A 21,339-nucleotide genomic window follows, 5' to 3' on the forward strand; every position below is an offset into this window, starting at 1 on the left:
CTGGGTCAGACTTCTCAGAAATGCTATTGCAGCACATGCAGTTTCCTTTGTGCAGAAAGATACTGAATAGTTATTGGATAAGACAAAGACTGTCCTGGAGCTGTAGGGTCTCTAACAGAGAATCCTCTCATACTAGACAAAGAGAATCTTGATCATAGCTTATTCTCATCTACCAGTGGTCTTTTGTATTTATTTACAGCTTTTGGAAGAGGAGTGTAAAGTGTTTCTGGCTGTGATCTCATGTAACACATTTGGGATTTTTTTTTTTGAAGGCAGGTTTGAAGCTCCTTTCAAGATGTGGTAGTCACTGAATCATTGAAACCACTTTTTGTTCTGTGCCACCAAATTCTACCTTTTAGTAGTATTCAAGGTATCAGTGGACAAGGCTCAGGTTTTTTGAAAGGACTATTCAGGTGTATATTTACAAGAGGAAAACCCTTGGCTATGGAATTGGAAAGCTAAATGATGGACATGCGAGTTTATAGAAGAAATGCTTACTAAATAAGCCTTGATGCAGCCAGTGAAGAGACATGTTGAGTTGTTGAGACATTAAGAAGGAAATTAGGAGTTAGAAGAGTCATGTGGAATTGTTAAAAATATCCCAGCTGTATGAACCAGCCAAGTGACTTTTTGTACTTTGAACATTTTCATAGGATTCTTAATGTTTCTTGATAACTTAAAAGACACCTTCTGTGGATTGTAGTGTGACAGAACAGTTAAGTATTGAATCTGATGATCTAAAATGCATTCAGTTATTGGCCTATGATGGCAAAAGGCCAAGAGATTTCATAAAACTGTGAAACCTGTGAATTTTTAATAAACCCATCTATGTAATGTAGTGTTAAAAAGATCTAGTATATAGATAATTTTGCACCCATAAAGCTAACTTGAATTAAGGAACTATAAATTGTTTATATTGCTCAATAGGTTTTAAATTTAAAAACAAAAATATCTTTGGTAATGGTGTGTTTATCAGGATGGACTCTTTCATTCTATGAGTAGCTGTGGGGAAAAAAAGACAGCCATGTGGTAGGAAGCATAATCATTGGAGTGGAGTGTGTGTGTGTGTGCACATAATTAAGGTGGACTGTTCAATGTTTACCTTGAAAGTCTGATGGAATTACGATGACTGTAACGTGTGGTAAAACAAAGTAATAATGAGAACCTTGGGAAACATCTGCTTCCTAACACCTTTCTCCTTTTCCCTCATCCCTTAAAGAAAGACTTGTAAATGATGGGATAATTTACCTTAGATAAGAAATGAGGAGAAATGGATTCAAAGTTTATAAAATAAAAATGGTAAAAGGGAAAGCACGTTGGAAGATTAAGTTCTTGTCATATACAGGAGTGTGTTACACCATGAAATTAAAAGATCAGGATTCAGTTACAAATGGCTGGGTCTTTTTTATCCTGCAGAGTATTTTTAGTGTGTTGTTGCTTGCCATAATAAATTGTTAAGACCAAACCGTGAAGACAGTTTTTAAAAACATAAGTGTTGGGGTACCGCAGAATTTAGTTTTTTGATTATTAAAAAAACAGTGCAAATAACAACAGTCTAATAGAGATCAGTAAGAGAATAATTTTGGCTACATTATTCAACAAATATCTGCATCAGAGTCTTGTCATCGTCCAATGTAATTTCCTCTGATTCATGTTAAATGGAATGATGGACTCAATAGACAACTGACAGTTTGTGTTTTGGTATTCCTATATTGCTATAATGGTTTATGTGTTAACTTTTTAGGTACTTAAGAAATGTATTCCTACTTTTCATTTCTGAATTAGTTGTTATAACTGGTTCTGCTTTGCTTTATAGTATATAAACTTGCTTTTTAATATTTGTTTTTTCTCCTCTTCCAAGGATTATGTACTGAAGGCCTGTACCGTGTTAGTGGGAATAAAACAGATCAAGACAACATTCAAAAACAGTTTGATCAAGGTAATCAGAGATTTTATTATTTAAAGCTAAAACAGAACATGAATTCTCCAAGGATTTATCACAGTGCAATATGAAAGGATTGCACATTCAAACCAAATTCCATAGCACTGTGTCCATAATGGTCTGGTGGGTTTTATTGGTATAGTCCAGGTTATTACCAGTGAAGCTCCAAGGATAGGAGGGGAATCTTGTTGCAGTTGGTTTAAATGCTGTTAAAATACTATCTAGCTGGTGTTTGAAGGTTTGAAAGAGTTTAAGTGCAGTCTTAGCTGCTCCTTGTGTTAACAGTTCATCAGCCCTAGGTATTAAGGCATTCACTCCTGCTTCTTATACCCCACAAACAGTAATTCTTTAGTGAAAGTTTTCTTGAATAATATGCATTAACAGTTAAGTCTGAATAATTTCTAATACAGCCTTTGTCATTGTAGAATATAATGAAATGGGATTAGTAGTAGACTGTTCACTTTGATGTGTTTATATTTTAAACTGAAAATATTTATTAAAAGTTCTTGAATGTTAATCATGAAGTTGAGTCTGTGAAAAATTGTAAAATATCTCCTAGGTGTTACGGAAAATAAACGTGCTATTTCTTTATGCTTTGCTGTTTAGCAGCATTTTGGGAAATAGAATTTATAACTCCTTACTGGGCAAAATAGATTAATCAGAAGCCAGTTAACGACAAAGACAAAATCATTCATGGAGAATTAGACAGCTTTATTTTTCTGATCTTCTACTGTTTTGTAATGCTGTCAGATTTTTTTATATTTGATTTTTTGTGGGCTGGTCTGATAGCGGCTTTTCAATAGGTTCACCTTTTCCTTCCTTATTTAATAATCATTTAGCAAAATTTTAGTTTTCAATGTTTTGAATAAATTGACTTCATAAAGTATTATAAGGAATGATAACAGTAGGTTTTACTTACACTACTATTTTTTAAATTTTGTTTTGCAGATCATAATATCAGTCTAGAATCAATGGGAGTAACAGTGAATGCTGTGGCTGGGGCTCTGAAAGCTTTTTTTGCAGATCTGCCAGATCCATTAGTTCCTTACTCTTTGCATCAAGAGTTGTTAGAAACATCAAGTAAGTAATTTACAACCTTTTCTTGATTTGTGTTATTTCCATTGCCCTTATTGCAACTTTTACTTCATTGTAAATTGAAAGGACTATCTGCAATGAATATTTTTTAAAATTCCTTAGACACATGTATTTTTTAATATTCTTTAAAATTAGAAGAACTATATATGATGAGATGAATGTAACACACTTATTTTTCAAAATAAGTTTATATCTTATTTCTCCTTTTCCTAGAAAATTTATTTCGGAGACATCTACTTTTTTCCATTTCTTGTTAAGTGATAAAAATGATGAAAGCTCTTGAAGCAGCTTTTCAGTTGTTAATGGGAAAAACCCCTTGAATTAATGAGTTCTTACATTCAAAGTAGACTTTAAAAATCAGACACATCTATGGGATATTATGGTAATTCTCTAATTCACTTAGATTTTTTTTCAAATTCTTTTGGAACTCTTGTAAAATGCTTAGTTTTGTTCGCCTTTGCCTTACAAACATTTTTCAGACATTGCATAGTATTCCTGTCTTTGAAATGCGTGTCTCCTATTGAAGCACTGGTATAAGCCTAAGGCTTGGGCCTGGACCTGATTAATATATAGCCCATTAGAGATTTTGTGTTTTCTGGTGATATCTGTAAATAGCTATTTCTGATATTACTGCTATGCTTTTCAGGCATATTATGCTTGTTTAATGTAGTTACTTTGGTTTTATTTTTTCTTAAAAGTGTAATAGTTAAATTCCAGTCAAAACATAAAATAACTTAGAATATAAGTGTAATTACTGTTTTAAAATGCCATTAATACTGCTCTAAACTTACATTTGGCATATACTGGACTGTATTTAACATTTTTTCTATGGCATTAGGGTAGGTCAAAGTTCTTTTTAGCAATGCAGTCAAGTAATAGTGGGGAACTTATATTCCCTTTTACTATATGAATCATCATTGATTGGAAGCATATTCTGCAGAATGTATGGATCCACAGCATTAGTTGCTGGTTTTTTAAAATAAAATTGTTGCTTTATTTCATATTTCTTTCCTACATGTTGGCTATTTTCTGTTTGAAGCATGAATAATGTCCTTTGGGCCTGTGAAGAATCCCTGTTCTTCTTTAGGCAGCATATTTAAAATAGCTGCACCGGCCCTATTTGTATTTTTTTTATTATTCTAATAACTGTGAATTTTAAGGCTATTCTAAGCTCATGTGAATGTCTTTCTGTCACGACATTTTGCAAGCAGAGGGAACTCTAACAAGAAATGACCCTGTCACATTGTAATTCTATAAGCCAGCAGTAAGCTAGTCAAGTAATTATATGCTGAACAGAGATAAATAATTCTGCTAAAATTCAGAAAAATATTTTTGTGCTTAGTTAAACTTGCAGTGGGTGTACTTGGTGTGCTTAGAGTAACAAGGACAAACTGTATAATAAAAAAGCTACCCTATGGAAATAGGAATTTTATGAACTATTTTCTCACTTGATATTTCTCTGTGGGTTAGCTGTACCATTATGCTAGGAAAAAGACTTAGCAACACTTTATTCAGTATGTCTTTCTAGATGTGTCAGAAAATGTCACTTATTTCTATAGAAATCATGGATAAGACAGAACGGCTACACGAGCTAAAAGAGATTGTGAAGAAATTCCACCCAGTGAACTATGATGTCTTCAGATACATAATAACACATCTAAACAGGTTTAGTATTTTTCAATTTTGTTTAAGTTGTAACAGTTGCAAAAAAGATTGTTTTTTTAACAATGAATTATCTGCTAGAATTGAAAATGTGGAAAAAGAAATTGGGAGTTAGATTTGATTATTAAAGCCTTATAGGTTTGTTTCTCACATATTTTTGACATATATTTATCTGGCATCATTGGTACTATAAAGTTAAAAGAATGCTGTACATAATAAAAGCTTGAAAGAATAACTTCACCTAATAATAACTATGCACCTAATTATAACTATTACAGACCCTCTCCCCCAGGAAGTAATAGCTATTAAAATTATAAACTAATCTAGGTTTTAAGGAATTTGAATCATTTGGCCTAAACACCCTCTTCTCCTCTCCCCCTTTCCCCCTCCTGCCAAAATAGGGCTAGCTTAAGTCAAAATCTAAAATTTAGAGCCCAAACCCTGTGCTGAATAGTTAAATGTAGAACAAAGCTGTAAGTAACAGTAAATTGGTTACACTTGCTTCTTAAATTTTGCTTCTTCCACAAAATTTAATGTTTTTATATTTAAATGTTCTTTCCATATTTACTTAAAAATAGTATTAATAGATGTATATCACATCATAATCTGTGCCTTGATGTGTAGAATATTGTCACAAAAAAGAGAGAAAAAGAGCTGCTTACTCGTGCTTCTTATTCAGCTAAAATGAAGTTATTCTCTGAAATCCACAGAATGAGATAAAACTATATTATTGTTGAGGTTATAAAGGATCTTTGGAGATTGTTTTGTTCAACCCCATTGCTTTGACAGAGTCAATTGCAACAGATTGGCCAGGATGGTGTCCAGTTAAGTTTTCAGTATCTCCAAGAAGTTAGACTCCAGTCTCTCAGAACAGCATGTTTCAGTCATCCTCACAATAAAAAGTGTTTTCTTATGCTAAGATAATTTCCTGTGGATGTTTGTGTCTGTTGCCTTTTGTCCTGTCACTGAACACCACTCAGAAGAGTCTCAATTCATCTTCTTTATAACCAATGATAAGACTTGCCCTGGCTAAACAATCTTAACATTCTCAGCTTTTCCTCATCTGAGGGATCTTTGATCTCTTGATAATCTTCTTCCTAATGTCCCTTCATTGGGCTCACTCCAGTGTGTTTAAATGTCTGTTGTGCTGGAGAGTCCAGAACTGGATCCCAGACTCCAGATGTGGCCTTTGCAGTGCTGAGAAGAGGGGAAAGATCAGCTCCCTAGAGCTGCTGGCAGCACTCCTAATGCAGCCTAGGGTGCTGTTGGCTGCCCTTGCCACAGGGTCACCTGGCTGACTCCTGCTCAGTTTGTTGTCCATCAGGACTTTCTTATCTCTGTGTGCAATGTTACTTTTCAGCCCGGCAATTTTGTGTATAAACACGTATATAAGCTTTTTCATGACATTTAATTGTTCTGGACTACCGTTTGTGTGTTTGTGTTTTTGCAGGTATTTGTAAAGATCTAACTGAGCTTGTAGTACAGGGATAGAAATAAGAACCTTTAACTTTCCTACTTTGTCAACAGGGAGAATGTAACTGCTCTCTATTTGCACTTTTCACAGAATGTAAGATTTTGGAATTTAGGTGCCTACTTTTACACTTCTCTCCTTCACATGTTCAGCTTGCTTAGCCTTTATAAAGTTGTCCATTTTCCTTGTCAGGGAAATTGGATCAAATTTTCCATTGTACTCTTCTCCAATAAAAATTCATCCCTAAAATAGATAAAACCATATCAATGAACAAATCCCAATATTACAAAACTTCAAGATGTACTTGCAAGTATCTAAAGTAAAACTAAATGTCTCAGACTTGACACAATTATTACTTACCTAAAAACTTAATTCTTAATCAACCTGATAGAAATTTTTGTAGAAGAATGGCAGTCTTGGAACTGTCAGAAGTCTTCATCTGGTCACCTATTGGCATAGCACACACAGCTGAATGTACAATGTCAAGTACCTGGATTGCTGCAAGTACAAGAACTAAACATAATTTTATAAATTCCTGAGTAATTCTAATATCTACAAACAAATGAAACATATTAATCATGGAATTTACTGGAGTGATGTACATGGAAATTTCTGGAGGTCTGGTCCTCTCTCTATTAATGATGCGTGATTTACATTGCAGGTTGCTAGTAACAAAATGATCTTTTCTTAAAGAAAGCTGTCATTTTTTGTCTTATTTGCAGTGTCAGGTAGTTGCATTGCATTCAGCAAGAAATCTGCTGGGATGTAAGCAATTGCATATATAGAAAGAGGTGGATACAGCTGTGTACAGAATCTTAAAGGCAACTTGTAGCTAAATTCTTGACAGTCGGTATTTATTTTTAAGAGACTAATTTGTGGTAAAATACTGCTGGTATATAATTAAAATGGAAATGTTGTTTGCCAAATGAATTGTTCATTTGATGAGGTAAAGCAGTCTTCTACATGATGAAAGAGCTCTCATCACAAGCTAATGTTTTAGATGCTTTGTTTTTGCATCCTACATAATTAATAATTACAGTAAAATATGTGCTATTGTTGTATAGTTAGTAATGATTGGTGATTTATATTATTTTGATTTGTCCACAAGCACAAGACCTGGTTGTTGAAACAAAAAATACAAGTATTATCCACATAGTATGAGACCAGTATGAGAATTTAATAAATGGCAACAGTGAGATGAATTTTTCTTTAGTGTTATAAACACCTTTCTGAGCATTTCAGGTAATTGTGGTTAATTAACTGTAAGCAGAAGTGAGCTTTTAAAACAAGATAGTGTTGTATTGACATTGGGCTTTTTGATGCTAGTTGTGTTTTATACACATTCTTTGGTAACAAGACCCTTCATACATAAGGACCTAGATGACATAATATGCTTCTGAAGTCTGAGAAAATACTGGTGTACAGCTTTTAAAGTCTGATCAGAGAGGGTTTACAGTCCGAAGTTCCTGAGACTTGGCAGTGGAGGAAGTGGGCAGGATCAAGAGAGGCGCGTCATTTTTAATTGTGAGTGAACATAGAAGGTAAATGAGCACTAGCTGAGCACGTGGAAGAAGATTCTAAAGTAGTTAGAGAAAATTTGGTAGGAGACCAACATACGGGTTTGGTAGGGTTTTGTTTACTCTTAGAAAGTACAAAGGTAAAGTTGAAGCACAGGAGGGGATGCAGTTGATTGTTCATTTTGTTTAATCTGGTTGTGAACCATTTTTGGGGAAAAGGTGCAATGCCTTTCTTTTTTTTTTTCTCACATCTAGTCCTACATTCCCATTACTTCCTTTATTTAGTCTGATGATTGTGAGGATACAGCATGTTAATAATAATACTAAGCAAAATGAAGCTTACATTGATTCTTTGATCTGTAAATAAATTTAAAATATAAGTTTTTTAGCAAAGAGATTATGAATTTTACTGCCACTCAGAAATAGTATCCAAATGTCCTTTGGACCAAACTTACTCAAAACAGATTGAGAGGCAGTATTTGTATACCTTCACACTATTTTTTATACTTTATCTTTACCATTATGCATGCATTGTAAATGAGTGGAAATATTTTCTTACAGTGTTACTTCTAGTGTTTACTATGACTTTCACAGCTCTTCAGTCTATGGACTACAGCCAGCTGTCAGAAATTCTTGTGGGCTGCTCTTGTTAATCATCAAAATTCTAACTGACACATTTCTGAAGTTTTATTTTCTGCCTGTTTCTACATGACAATTGTAGCTCCGCTACCTTCATGATATCTACTGTAATATAGGAAATGCATGTTCCCAGCTGAATGCATATCTTATGTGTTTGCCAGATGTACTAACACACGATTTTTCATGTATCTCTCAGTAATTACTTCTAGATAAAATTGTGATGTCAGTTTAGAATGCAGAATATGTAAGAAAACAAAATACCCTGGCCCATCCTAGCCTATTGCTGTGGAAAGGATTTTGTTTTTCTGAGTAGGTATTTACTTGTAGATGATAAATTTGATAACAGGATGGTTTGTTATCCTTTGAAGATTTTTGGTTTTTGTTTGATAATAGTATTGCAATAATGAATTTAGATAATAAGTGAATTACCTGTTTCAGTTTGTTTATTATTGTCAGTTCAAAATACTAGTGGAATGTTGAATTCCTTTCTTGATTAAAAGCTTAATCAGATTTATATTTGTTAACTATCCAAATCTGGAAATGACATGGTTTCTATATTTTCCTCTGCATAATCACATAAAATATTCAAGAATATTTCTACTTGACTGCATACTGGTTTTAATTCACTCTGTGTGTATCATTCTCATTTCAGGGTTAGTCAGCAATATAAGACCAACTATATGACTGCTGATAACTTATCGATTTGTTTCTGGCCTACTTTGATGAGACCTGATTTTGAAAACAGAGAGTTTCTTTCCACCACCAAAATCCACCAATCAGTTATAGAGACCTTCATTCAACAATGTCAGTTTTTCTTTTACAACGGGGAGATTGTAGAAGCACCCAACCCAGTGGCTTGTCAGCCACCACCTTCCAACCCAGTGCAGATGGTGGAACCCATGGTACCCCTGCAGCTGCCGCCCCCGCTGCAGCCTCAGCTGATCCAGTCGCAGTTACCAGCAGACCCTCTGGGCATTATATAGAGATAATGATTGCAGGCAGCCTGGCGCTGGACAGTAGAGACAAGCTATAGACATGCATGTTTCAGGAAACAGTAATGTACTTCATATTTATGAAAAATAATTCCCATCCAGCTGATTGGACATCTTTTTTGTTATATCCCGTACTGTGTTCCTCATTTGTACACGCTGCAGATAAAAACTATGTGATAAGCATGACTGGAGAGGTTTAATTTTTAAAAGCAAAAATAGCTATAAAGTACAAAGCTGCTGCTGCATGATACCTTATTGCAATCACTATATCATTCCTGTGACGGTTTGTCACAATATATTGTGAATAAAAATTTTTCTATAGAAATTAAATGATTTAAAAAAATTACATTTATGAAACATTCAGTGCTTACAGCCTGCTTTATGGCTGGTTTTTGTTATTTAACATGCTATTTTTGGCAATTTTCTTCACATTCAAGCATTCTGTGTAAACAACTAAAGCCCAGCTATAGTTTATTTTGTAATCTCCTGGCTACTTATGTGACTTTATGCTTAGGGTGGTTTATGGAAGAATGCAAAATGCACTGTTGAGAATTTTACGATCCCTCACCATCCATCTTTACATATAAGTAAACCTGTGGACAGTTTAAGGGTGGGTGAACTTGCTTATTATTTCTTACAGCACAATACCAAGGACATGCTTGTTGTAAAAGTGAGTTTCAAATATTGTACAAAAATTTTGATGTTGCCTACTTATTTCTTTATGTTCCATTACCGAACTAAACATTTTGTAAAACTGTTAATTCTGTAAACAGCTGCATGTTTAAAAGATCATTGATGGTCTTGTAAACTTAATCTAATATATTTTAGATATTTTAATTTTTCCCACTTGGGAATACATGTAGTGTTTAGAAAATAGTTCATGACATTTTCATATAAGGTTATATAACTTTTCATACATAAACATGACTTTTGTTGTAGTAAAATTCTCTAAACCAAACAATGTTTTAATCTAGGACTTCAGTTAATCTATTCTTTAAATCTATTTTTATGTGACCCTCTAAAGATATACGAAAATGCATTGCTAATACATGGCAATAAATACTTTGGGTACTGACAATTAACCTCTTTGGAGTGTGTATATATAAAATCATATAAAATTGTATTCATATTTTTTTCCTGTGGTATGTTGTACTAAAATTTCAAATGACTTTTTTTTTTCACCGTATTTTTAAATTATCTTTTTTTCATTTATTTTACTTTTATATGGGTACAAATTTTGCTGTAAAAGAATGCTGCTTAATTTAAACAAATCTTTTTGGTTAAATATTTTGATAGTGGTAAATTAGAAGGTTACAAATTGTAGCAAAGGGGAGACCATAGATAAACACTACCTGTGAGACTTTTCATAGCAGCTTTTTTCTTTCATGCTCAAAATGTACCTTTTTAGGTCTGCAAAGAAGAAAGTTTTGGCTCATTCAGCTGCTAGAATGTTTTGTGTAGTTTAAAAAAAAAGCTTTATGATGGTCACTGTTGTAATCTTCACTTATAACAAGATTTAAGATCGTCTTGTATGTATTATAGTAAATAGATGATTTTGAGAATTAAGGCTTTTATTAAGAGATTGATTTGCTCCATTTTCCCAAAATAAAAATTGCCTTTCCCACTTATGTCCTAGGTATTGTACGTCTACTGACTTGGATTATCATTCTAGATTACTAAGATACCATAAACCTGGCTGCTCTTTGAAGTACATGTATATTATAAATTATCTTGATATCGTGTTATATTCTTGCAAGTAATTATCTTTTTTAAGAAAACAAACAAAAAAGAAAAGTCAACCCTATTCCTACTGCAAAGCACACAGGAACTAATAGTACAATAAAGTCTGTCCTGTAAATTGTAGTATTCCTAACTTGTTCTACTTTACCTGTTGTCTATCTAGCTTTTATTTATAGTTTTCAGTCTAATCTTGGCATGTTTAGCAAAGAAAATGAAACTTCAAGAGTTTTATAAACTATTTCTAGGTTGCTAAAGAATTTATTTTTCTACTGTATATGGCATAGACAAAGCATCACCTGTACAGAAAACAAGTCTATTTCTAATAGAAATAAGCTTAAGAATAAATGCCAGTCATATCCATATTTAAAAATTCCATCTATAAAGTATCTCCAATCTTTGTAATGTGAATTACATTTTAAACTTTCTACAAATTCCAAGTTTTTTGCCATAATATTTAACTAATCTTTGGATACTAATTTTTAGAATAATTTACATTCCATTTCATTATGAACTTTCATGTTGAACTTTTGATCAGCAGTATTTGCAGTTCCATTTCTTTATGTATGATGTGGTGGCTAAATGGCTAAATCACCATTATTTTTAAGAATCTTAACACTTCCATTCAGCCAAATATGAAAGGGTTATTATATTTACTGGATAAACATAGAGAAATAAGAAAGCATGGCATGTGGTGCCTGCTTGTCACATGGAAGAGTCCCTGCATACTGTTCGCATTATGGAACTGTTGTATGCAGGAATGTGGACGTGTGTATGTGTAATATATACACTTGGAGTTTTTTTATCTGTTTGTGTGTTTATGCAGACATGCATGCACATACACCCACATAGTAAAGTTTTTAAAATATGCTAGGAAATTAAACTGTGGTTATTAAAGATTTTTAATAGAGCTTTCTCTATTATTATTTTTATTAGTGCTATAAAATGAGGAAGCATGTTATTATATCCAAGTTCCTCATACTTTGGCTCATGTAGACCCTTCTAGTTTTAATGAAAATCCAAATAATAATAACTATATTTTTTAATGTGAGCATTTTTACCATAATATCTATCTTGATAAAGATACAAATGTATATTACTTTGATTGAGCCATCTCAGTGACACTTTATGGAGTAGTTTCTTTTTTTTATGTTATAGAATGGTATAGACATACTGCAGTGCATTGTCCTTCACTGTTTTAGCAATTCTAAAATCCCAGACCTGAGTTACAAAAGTGCCATTTTAAGTAATGCTTTAACAGGTTGTATCAAAAATCCTTACCTTTCATGATCTTGTGGAATTTGAACTCATATAGTGTAAATAGATCGCAGATGTCAACTTAAATGAAAAGAAACTTTGTTGTTGTTATATGTTTTCTCCTTTATTTGAATCCTGGTTGCTAGGAATTTATAGGTATGTTTATTTTTAGTTACTGGAGTTTAGCTTCTCATATTTATGATAAACATAGAAAAACTATCAATTGGAGATTAAAAAAACAGGCCATAGTTTGTGCTTCTTTCATTTTTTTTTCAGTAATTGTGATGCTGTTTGTTAACTGCAAAAATTGCACACATTTAAAAAAATTTCAAGTAAAAATTTTGTTCTTTGTTTATAATGTAATCTTTTATTGCTACATCAGGAGAATACTGCAGTGAATTAAGTATCAGTGAAGCTTATTCTGTATAAAAGATGCAACGAATAAAATACTAAGATGCTTACTGTGTATAATGTTCAGTTTAGTTGCCTACTAAATTTTTAAAGGCAAAAGCACCCTATCTTTCACAGACACAGAAATGAAATTTAGCACAAAATCTTGCTAAAGTAAGAGTACAGTGTGTGTTTAAGTTTTTCTTGGGTGGGAGGCTGTCTCTCATGGGTCTCTTAAATCTATTTTTCCTGTGGAATTTTTAAACCTGAAGTAAAAACTGTGGGCTTTTAAGGTCAGCTTTAAGTCATCAGAGTTGTACATTATTGGTCATAATTCTGCTAACGATATGGGATGAACACAGTTTTGATAGTAGTATTGCTCTTAGTTCTCATGTTCACAGTGTCTGTGCTTACTTAATTTTTTTCAGAACATCTTGAGTCGTATGGCTGGTGCAGAAATAACCTTCCTTACGGTCTTCAAATCTGAACATGGTTCAGGTTTTATTACACACACACATACACACACACATATATAGTAACGCATTCAGATAGGAGCACTCTAATCTCAAATGGGATTCATCTTACATGTAATTTCCTCAGTGTGCAAATCTCAGTTATTTAGATTACTTTATCAAAAAACAGCTCTACTGTATCTGACTGAAATATAATGCACTGTTCTGACTCCAGTTTCTGATGAGTAGCTGTCCCAGAGGACCAAAGTGTAACATCAGTGGTCACTTGTGTCAGATTCAGTCCTTCAGCTAATTCATGGTTTCCATGGAATCAGAAAAGGATGAAGTTAATCTGTAATCATTAGTGAACTGAACACTTCCTGCCTTTCCTTACTGATAATTCTTTCCTAAGTGTGTAGCTAGTGCATCTCATGGCTGTTTCCCATATGTTTCTTATCTTCCTTAAAGAATACAATGCATGTGTGTTTAGAGCTGACATTTTGTTGCTGAACTGAGTGTCATTGATGCCCAGCAGACAACATAGTGCTTTTATGTTGCAGAATAGAGTTTAGTATATTTGATCAGTAATAATTTGACCATTACTGGTTTTTTGTTTGGTGTGATTTAGAAAATAGAAAATGAAATTGTTTCACTGAGTGCCTGCAATATAGCAGCTGTGGGGTTTTTTCTGTTTTACAGCGTGATAACAAAAGACTATTGTTGCTTCTACTTGAGTTTGAGAAAGGGTGGAAAGGAGATGCTGTAGTGAATCTGGCTAACAGCTGCATGTCAATGCTTCAGGGTTAGATGCAATGACTTGCCAAGTACCTCTGGCTGCTTATGTGACTGACTAATTTCTGCAGTGTAGCTTTAGCTTATATTTTCCCCAAAATTATGGTATCACAATCTATCTGTTCTTGCAGATCTTTCTGTTTCACAACTCAAGAAGTGAAGGGAGGGCACAGTGGCTGTCCTCATCAATTCCTGGAGTTCTCAGCTTTTCCACTGGTGAGAATTGTCAGGGGCTCCTAAGTTACTTTTGAGGTGTTTTACTAAAGTAATAAACATGGAGTAATAAGTTTTGAATTAACTGACACTGAACACAATCAGTTAATGAAGCATGCAGAAAAAGCCCAGGTTGCACCATCAAAGTGCAGGTGTTATGGTCTCCCCTTGAAGGCTCCACCCTCAGTGCTTGACAGTGTGACCTGAGTCTGCAGTAACAGCTTTTGGTCACATGGATCCCATGCAAGTTGGGAATGAAGAAGAGATCAAGAAATCTCAAAAAAAAAAAAAAAACCCAACAAAACAACTTGGAACAGCTGTCTCTGAAAATATTTAGATGAAATTACTAAACATAGAGTGTAGTAAATAAAATAAATATGGGGAATTAAATGGCTGTGGTTGATTATTGAAATATGCATGTATATATGCATACTTTTTAACTTAGTAAAGAAATGGATGTTGATGCAGGGGTTTTAACAGTAAAGGCGGTCAGCCTGCTGCAGGTAAATATCGGTTACAACTCAGATGTAGAGTTTCGAAAAATTAATGTCAACAGTTTTATCTGATTTTGGTATTGTATTGGTGAATTGTCTAGCTCTAACATGAGTTTAATTTTGTTATCCTGTTATCTTGTCACACAAATAAGCCTGATTTCATGTCTTTTATGTCACTGTTATGAGTTGGAAAGTTTATTTTCACAGATAACTGCTTTCTTTACTCTTCTTTTTGACTTAGACCCAAAACTTAAAATTCATAACATGATCATACTACTTGTCTCCTAGAAAACAGACCAGGTCCCACCTAAGGTTTGTAAAATCTGTCAATACTCTTTTTGTCTCTTTTTGTCTGTACTTTTATGTCTGCACTGCAGTTTCAGGGATGCACTTGTTCATGTCTGGAGATTTCTGATTGCTAGCAGGTAGATTTCAGGGTGATCCCTTTCCTGCTTTTTATAAAAGAGTGCTGGAAAGACCAGCAAGGAAAACATTTTAACATGGTGAAGGATAAACTTGAGCTGTCAGTACATCAATGAGGTGAAGATGCTCAACTGTGCTTCCTTTCTGTGCTAGAAGTTTGTGTGTAAGCTGCTTTTAAGCCTTCCAGTGATAGTGTAAAAGCGAGGAGATGATGCAAAACTCTTTCCTATATACCCTTGTCTCTAACCTGTAGGGTGAGAGTCTTGCAGAGTTTGGGGCACAAAGTTCTCTATGTCCAGTGTGGAGTTTTGACCCCACAGAGTCATGGATTAGCATGTGGCCTTCAACTGAACTTGGCACAGCAAAGCAGTGGGGACATACATGCAAGCCTTAAATTGTTCATCAGCAAGCCTGCTCCTGAAGCATGCTGCCCTGAGAGTTTTATCGGTTTTTACTTTAAAATAGTTTTGAGTGGTATTACCACCACGATTTGCAGGTCAAAGTGTTCTTTAGAGGACACAATGATTCTCTGACCTGAAATACTTTTGAGGAAGTAGAAATCAAGCTCTATTCTCCTTGGGATTGTGCACTGTACTATCAAGTATTATTTTGTTTTCTTTCTTCTTTTCAAAGAAAGCAGTTTCTTAGAAAAATCAGAGGACTGAACTGTTATCTGTCAGAGGTGTGTTTTTGTAGCATGATAGTGACACCATGAGGTAAATGCCCAGGTCATTCAATGAAGGCATTGAAGATGTGAATCCTGCTTCAATCATTTGGAAGACTGACTGTGGCAGAGTGAGTTGTAGAACAAATTCTCAGTCATGGCTATAGTTCCTCTTTGAAGGAAACTTAATACTTTGTGTTTTTTTGTTTTATTTTCTGTTATTCGGGTGGGGGATAAGCTGGTGTGCATGTAATGTGATTGTCAAAGCTGAGCTCTGGCCCTTTTGGGAAATAAGCAAAAAATTTGACATCAAACACACTAAAAGTCAATGCAGACATCTACATCCTGCCATAGATGTATATCTGTATACAGAGTATTGGGAGGAACTGGATACTTCTGTTTTTCTCCAAGAGCATGTGCTTTACGTGAAGGGAAGGATCTCTTACCTCCCTTTGGATTTTGACTGTTGCCCCATATCCATTATTTTACTTAAAACATTTGCTGTAATAAATGTGGTTTTTAGGTACTGATCTGTAAATGTATTGAGTCTATTGCCTGAAATGCAGTCCTTTCCCACCCTACATTTTTCTTTATTTTCTTTCTCTCCCATATACCTCCTGCTTGTCCCCAAAACAGTAGAGCTGTTCAGCTAGAGTTCTGTCAATATGAAGAGAGGATTCTCCTGCAGGCTGCAGGGCTTTATCATTTGGGAGTACTTGGCTTTAGATCTTGGCTCTCTTCCTTTGCACTATAACAATTTGTTTGCTAACTTCTGGACTTGCTACAAACCTTGTTCTTTTCTTCTCCCTAAAGTTGGTGGGCATGAGTGTGCTAAAGTGAATGTCTACCGGCAGTTATTTGGTTTTGTGCATTAATTTACGGGACACGTGCCCGAAGCCCTAGGATAGCAAAATTTCTTCTGAAATGTAAAGAAAAGAGTAGCTTAAAACTTCTTAGTCTTCTTCCTTCTGATGTACTCCTTAAGGAAACCTACAGTTATTCTTGCAGTGAATAGTAATAAGAAGTACGTTCCTGAACTCATCTGGATTATTAATATCTCTATATTCCGAATTGTCTAGCCAAAAAAAAAGTAAGCAGTTGCCTTCTTGCAGACATATTGCATGTCCAGCTGAAGTGAAGATAGAAAGTGTGCTAAATATGAGCAAATGGGACGTGCAAATAGCTTAGCTCATCAGAAGGAAACCAAGATAGAGTGGGGATTTTAAGAGCTGAGTTTTAAAGTGACCGGAAGGAAATGTTTATGGTGGGTGTTCTTTCCGTTCTAGGTTTTCAGTGGCTTCTGTCTGTGTTTATACATGAGGACATGTCCTAACACATTCCATTCCCAGCACTGCAGTGCTCTTAGGAAACATCTAGCTGTGTGCTTGATGAGGAGATGCTGAAGGCAGTTTGCATCAGCCTTTTCCCTTTCAATGTAAAACCCAAGAGCTTTAAAAGGTTTCATGTAGGATAAGGGAGTTTCCCATCTTGACAAAATTCTCAGGAATTTTGTTGGCAAAAACCACAATTCCAACAGTTTCTGCGGAGTTTTTTTCTTGACTGGTTGTCCTTTTTTTAAAAAAGAAAAAAAATTGAATTGAAAACAAATTTTTCCTATTTTTTTTTAATGAGAGGTGTTGGAATTTACTATTAAAAGAAAGGATTAGAATTAGCTAAGTAACCTGGAAATACCAGTGAAGTATTCAAATTAAAGGTAATCATCTCTGATTAGTTTTTCTAGTGACCTCATAATTTTCTTTCTAGCAACTAGATTCTTTTTAAGGCTTCAAGTGTGTTTTGTTTGCAGGGATAATAATGCCATTTTAAAACTATAGTTGCATGTAGTAGTTTCTGTATTGAAGTAGCTGCATACAGGAGCCCTGGATTATTCATTATTCTGATGGTAAGGCAAAGAAATCCAGATTTCTTCCTGAGACTCTAAAAATGAGACCGCTGACATTCTTTATTGTTGAAGAACAACTAGGGTGACCTTTTTTTGCCTGGATTGGCGGAAGTTTGCTTTCAACTGCAGCTGGCAATAGTGCAACTGCAGTATCTGGAGCACCCATGTACAAAGGAAAGAGAGCCATTCTGTGAATGTAACTTTCAGTGAGAGAAGTTTAGGTAGAGCAGATGAAAGCATGTCTTTATTTTTTCCTTACTGGAAATTTGACTGCAAGAATGACTGTCATAGTCTGGTTTATACTCTTAGGACATAATCTGGCTGAATATAAATGCCAGATGTATATTCTCAAACCTGTCTCTCAAAAATATTTAGCAGACCTGTGTTCCTGCATTCATTATATTTTTATTTCTCACTGTACCCAGTTCCTTTTTTTAAAAGTGATGATGCCTACACATGCCCAAAATCATACTAACACAATGGCAGTATTAGTTCAGATGAAAAGGTTTAGTGAGTGTTGTCGGAAAACAGTCTTTGGTTAATCTGGTAAAGGTAGAGGAAGTCATGTGCTATTCTTAAAATGCTGGTCTTCACCTTAAAGGGGAAGTAGAAGCTAAGTGAGGATGGCAATGTTGCACTTCTGCTTTGGTGTGGGTTCAGTTGGTGAGGAGGGAATGAAAGTTTTTGTTTACTTGCGAAGTCCTTGGCAGACGGCTCCGACGTGATCAGCGGAATTCTCGCATATGTGCATGGGGGGTTATGAAAAGGAAAGGGCTCCCTGACACTGCTGTTTGCTCATTAATCTAGAAACTCTGTGTCCCCAAATGTCTCAGATTCAGCTATGTATAGCACAACATGTTGAGTTTTCCAGCTTGTCTTGGAAACTCAAATTTGCTGTAAGTGCATGCATTTTTTGTCTGTTTCCTGAATAGCATCCATGCTTTATCCATAAACTTAGTATTTAAGAAGCAGAGAAGAAAATGAAGATGAATGAATTTCAGAAAAATCTGGGAGTTTCTGTTTAGGGAATTTGCCCCTGTTCTCTGTCTATGGAAGAGATCCAGCTGCATTGTTCCTACAGGCGCTCTCAGGGTGCTGAGTATTTTGTTTCTAGGCAGGGCACAGTCTCAAAGATTGGCATTGGGTCCTTGAAACCTTTGGTAAATGGCTGTGTACTGTTCTCTTTAAATATTGCAGAGAGAAAATTCTGTCCCTCTGGTTTTGAAAATAAAATTTAGAAAACTATCCTCTTGTTTCATATCAGCAATGTGAGTCTTTGCCCTTTTCCTCAAGAGGCTTAAAGGAACACACTTCCATTCTTCAACTGCAAACTTTCCCTCATCCTTCTATTTTAATTGATGTAGGAGATAATGAATTGTCTAAATGGAAGAAAGAAGTTCACATATGTGCATGACATCTTCATGTGCACGTACTGAGGAAATAATTGAACTTCCCTTTTGACTAAAAAATAGTTGTTATAAAGATGTGTGTAAAAATGCATGGGCATGAGAATGGTGGTCTTCTCAAATCTAGCGATCTGATCTCACCCTTTAGTTTATTGGAAGAACTGCAAATGTTTTTTTTAGCAAGCTTACTGCTAAAAATTTCCTGGCCCTCCCTACTTCCCCAAATGAAACAAGTAGCAAAGAGCAAAAAGTGACCTTGCCTGACTCGCATCGCCCACTATTGCACTCTCTGTTGCCTTGCCCATTTATTACAGCCAGCTGTTCTCTTTTGTATTATGCTTAAATTACAAGTTTCTGGAACAAGGAACTTTTCAGGCTGTGGGGTATTTGGCACCTTCTTGGGACCACACCTGTACAGTAAAAAAAAGTAAGCATACAATAGCTGGGATTATGCTGAGATTTGTAAATCATATTGGCAAAATTTAATTGGATACAATACCAATAGGATGGTAATAGCTTTGTGTATATTTTTAGAAAGAATAAGGATACAATAGGAACTGCATTCAGAATTGAGAGGCATTAGAATGATTTTATCTTCACTCACTTTTTTTTTCCCCCTGGCTTACTTTTTTTCTGTTTTCCCAGCTAGGTGGTAGACCTCCATGGCCATTTGGTTGTTTCTGCTAACAAAATTCTGGAATTTGTGGAGACTGCACAGATTGTTTAAGAAATGTGTCATTGGAGCAGCGGGGTAGAGTTATATAACATTTAATAATAATATTTTAAAAGGCCATAAAATAGGGACCCAAATATGGAAATGGATAAGAACTAGAGTTAAGGCAAAGGCTTTCAAAGGGGGAAGAACATAGTTGTTAATATAGGGGAAGATGCAAAAATAAGCGGTATGGGGGAATGGTTGCACACGTTAATGTAACAGTTCTACCTCTATGCTATGCAAATGGATTTTTTAAACTATTTCTATGTATTTAAGTTGTCTTGTTTAATCAATACATCATGCTCATTAATCACTATTAATCAGTATTAATACAATACACTCATTAGGTTTTTAAATTTACACTAATATTGAAATGAAACAATTGACACACCAGAGATTTTATAAAATAAGTGTTGTCATTGAATATACAAATGTAGGTTGTAATCATTCTTATGGTTTGGAAATTCATCCATGTTTTTCTTCCAAACCTGTGAAATAGATTTCACAGTGTTCTCTGTGTCTTATTTTAGTGATTCAGTAGCCTTATGGGAAGAAAGATTCTGCAGGTAGCCAAGCTAAATTTTCTTTACTGCAAGATATATGGAATTCTTGTAGTTCTATTGCAAGTGGACGTGGTGGATATTTATTCCTGTCACCTTTATGGTGATCTTTAGATGCCAGAAGACTTTTATGGCCTGTTTTTCTCGCACTGCTTTTCGTGACTCCTTTAACTTTGCCCAAGTAACACAATCTCTTAAGCTTTTTTTGTAGTTTTGTTTAAAAATGTTTTTTTGCCTTTCTTTTAAGTGGTTGAAGCTGGGTGCAGCCCTGACCACTCTATGAGTACAAATGATACCTGTTTAATACCTCCTGTGTCTTGTAAATAACAAGTAAGGCTGATTAACCCCATGGCTAATGTACTATGTGCCCTGATTGTATTACCAGTACCATTCATTCTGTGGGAGTGGCTTGTGCCCCTATTGCATAGTTTAGTGGGTGTTTCTGTCCACTGGAGAAGCTCAGTTGGTGTGAACCCCTGTATTACAGGCCCCTCCTCACTCAGTAGGCATGTGAGTGACAGGGAGATGTGGGATGAGGCATTCTGCCTTTCGAAGAAGTGGAGAGGCAGGAGGCTTTCTTATTAATTGCTCCTGAAACACTAGCTATTAAATCATGCTACAACTCTGTGATCTAATTCTGTCATTAAGAAGGATGATAGAGAAAACACAAAAGACACAGGGTGAGAGCAAAGGCAGCCTTTAAAAATGGTTACTGAATTGAGTGATGAGAACAGATGTGCCTCTTAAGGCGTGTATACTTAATGCAAATGGCATTATCATGGCTGCCTTGCTTAGAAATGTAAAAATTGCTTTGTTCAGTGAGGATTCAAGAATTAATGTTTGTTCTTTATTGGATGCTTCTAACATTCGGGAGAGAAATATAGTAGGGTGACGTAAGTTAGATGTCTTCACAGCTGAATGACTTCAATATATCCAAAATGTTTAAATTCCTCCCATTTATCAGAGTACCTAATCAACATTTTATAACTCCTGGTTCTAAAATTGAAAAAGTTTC

At 34.9% G+C, this 21,339-nt stretch overlaps 1 protein-coding gene across 2 annotated transcripts in view; it reads left to right on the forward strand.

Moving 5' to 3' along the window:
• ARHGAP5 (Rho GTPase activating protein 5) overlaps nt 1–12,773 on the forward strand; it is a 47,079-nt gene extending 34,306 nt beyond the window's left edge. Inside the window, exons 5-8 of one of the 2 annotated variants that reach the window (XM_066551378.1) lie at nt 1,862–1,939; nt 2,891–3,022; nt 4,597–4,702; nt 8,979–12,773. In XM_066551378.1, the coding sequence (XP_066407475.1) occupies nt 1,862–1,939; nt 2,891–3,022; nt 4,597–4,702; nt 8,979–9,309 (647 nt within the window). In that variant the 3' untranslated portion in view covers nt 9,310–12,773. The remainder of the gene's footprint in view (nt 1–1,861; nt 1,940–2,890; nt 3,023–4,596; nt 4,703–8,978) is intronic. The other variant, XM_066551380.1, reaches the window with a different exon arrangement.
• Nucleotides 12,774–21,339: the final 8,566 nt, after the last annotated feature.

The sequence above is a fragment of the Molothrus aeneus genome, chromosome 6, assembly GCF_037042795.1.
Source record: "Molothrus aeneus isolate 106 chromosome 6, BPBGC_Maene_1.0, whole genome shotgun sequence".
Lineage (NCBI taxonomy): Eukaryota > Metazoa > Chordata > Aves > Passeriformes > Icteridae > Molothrus > Molothrus aeneus.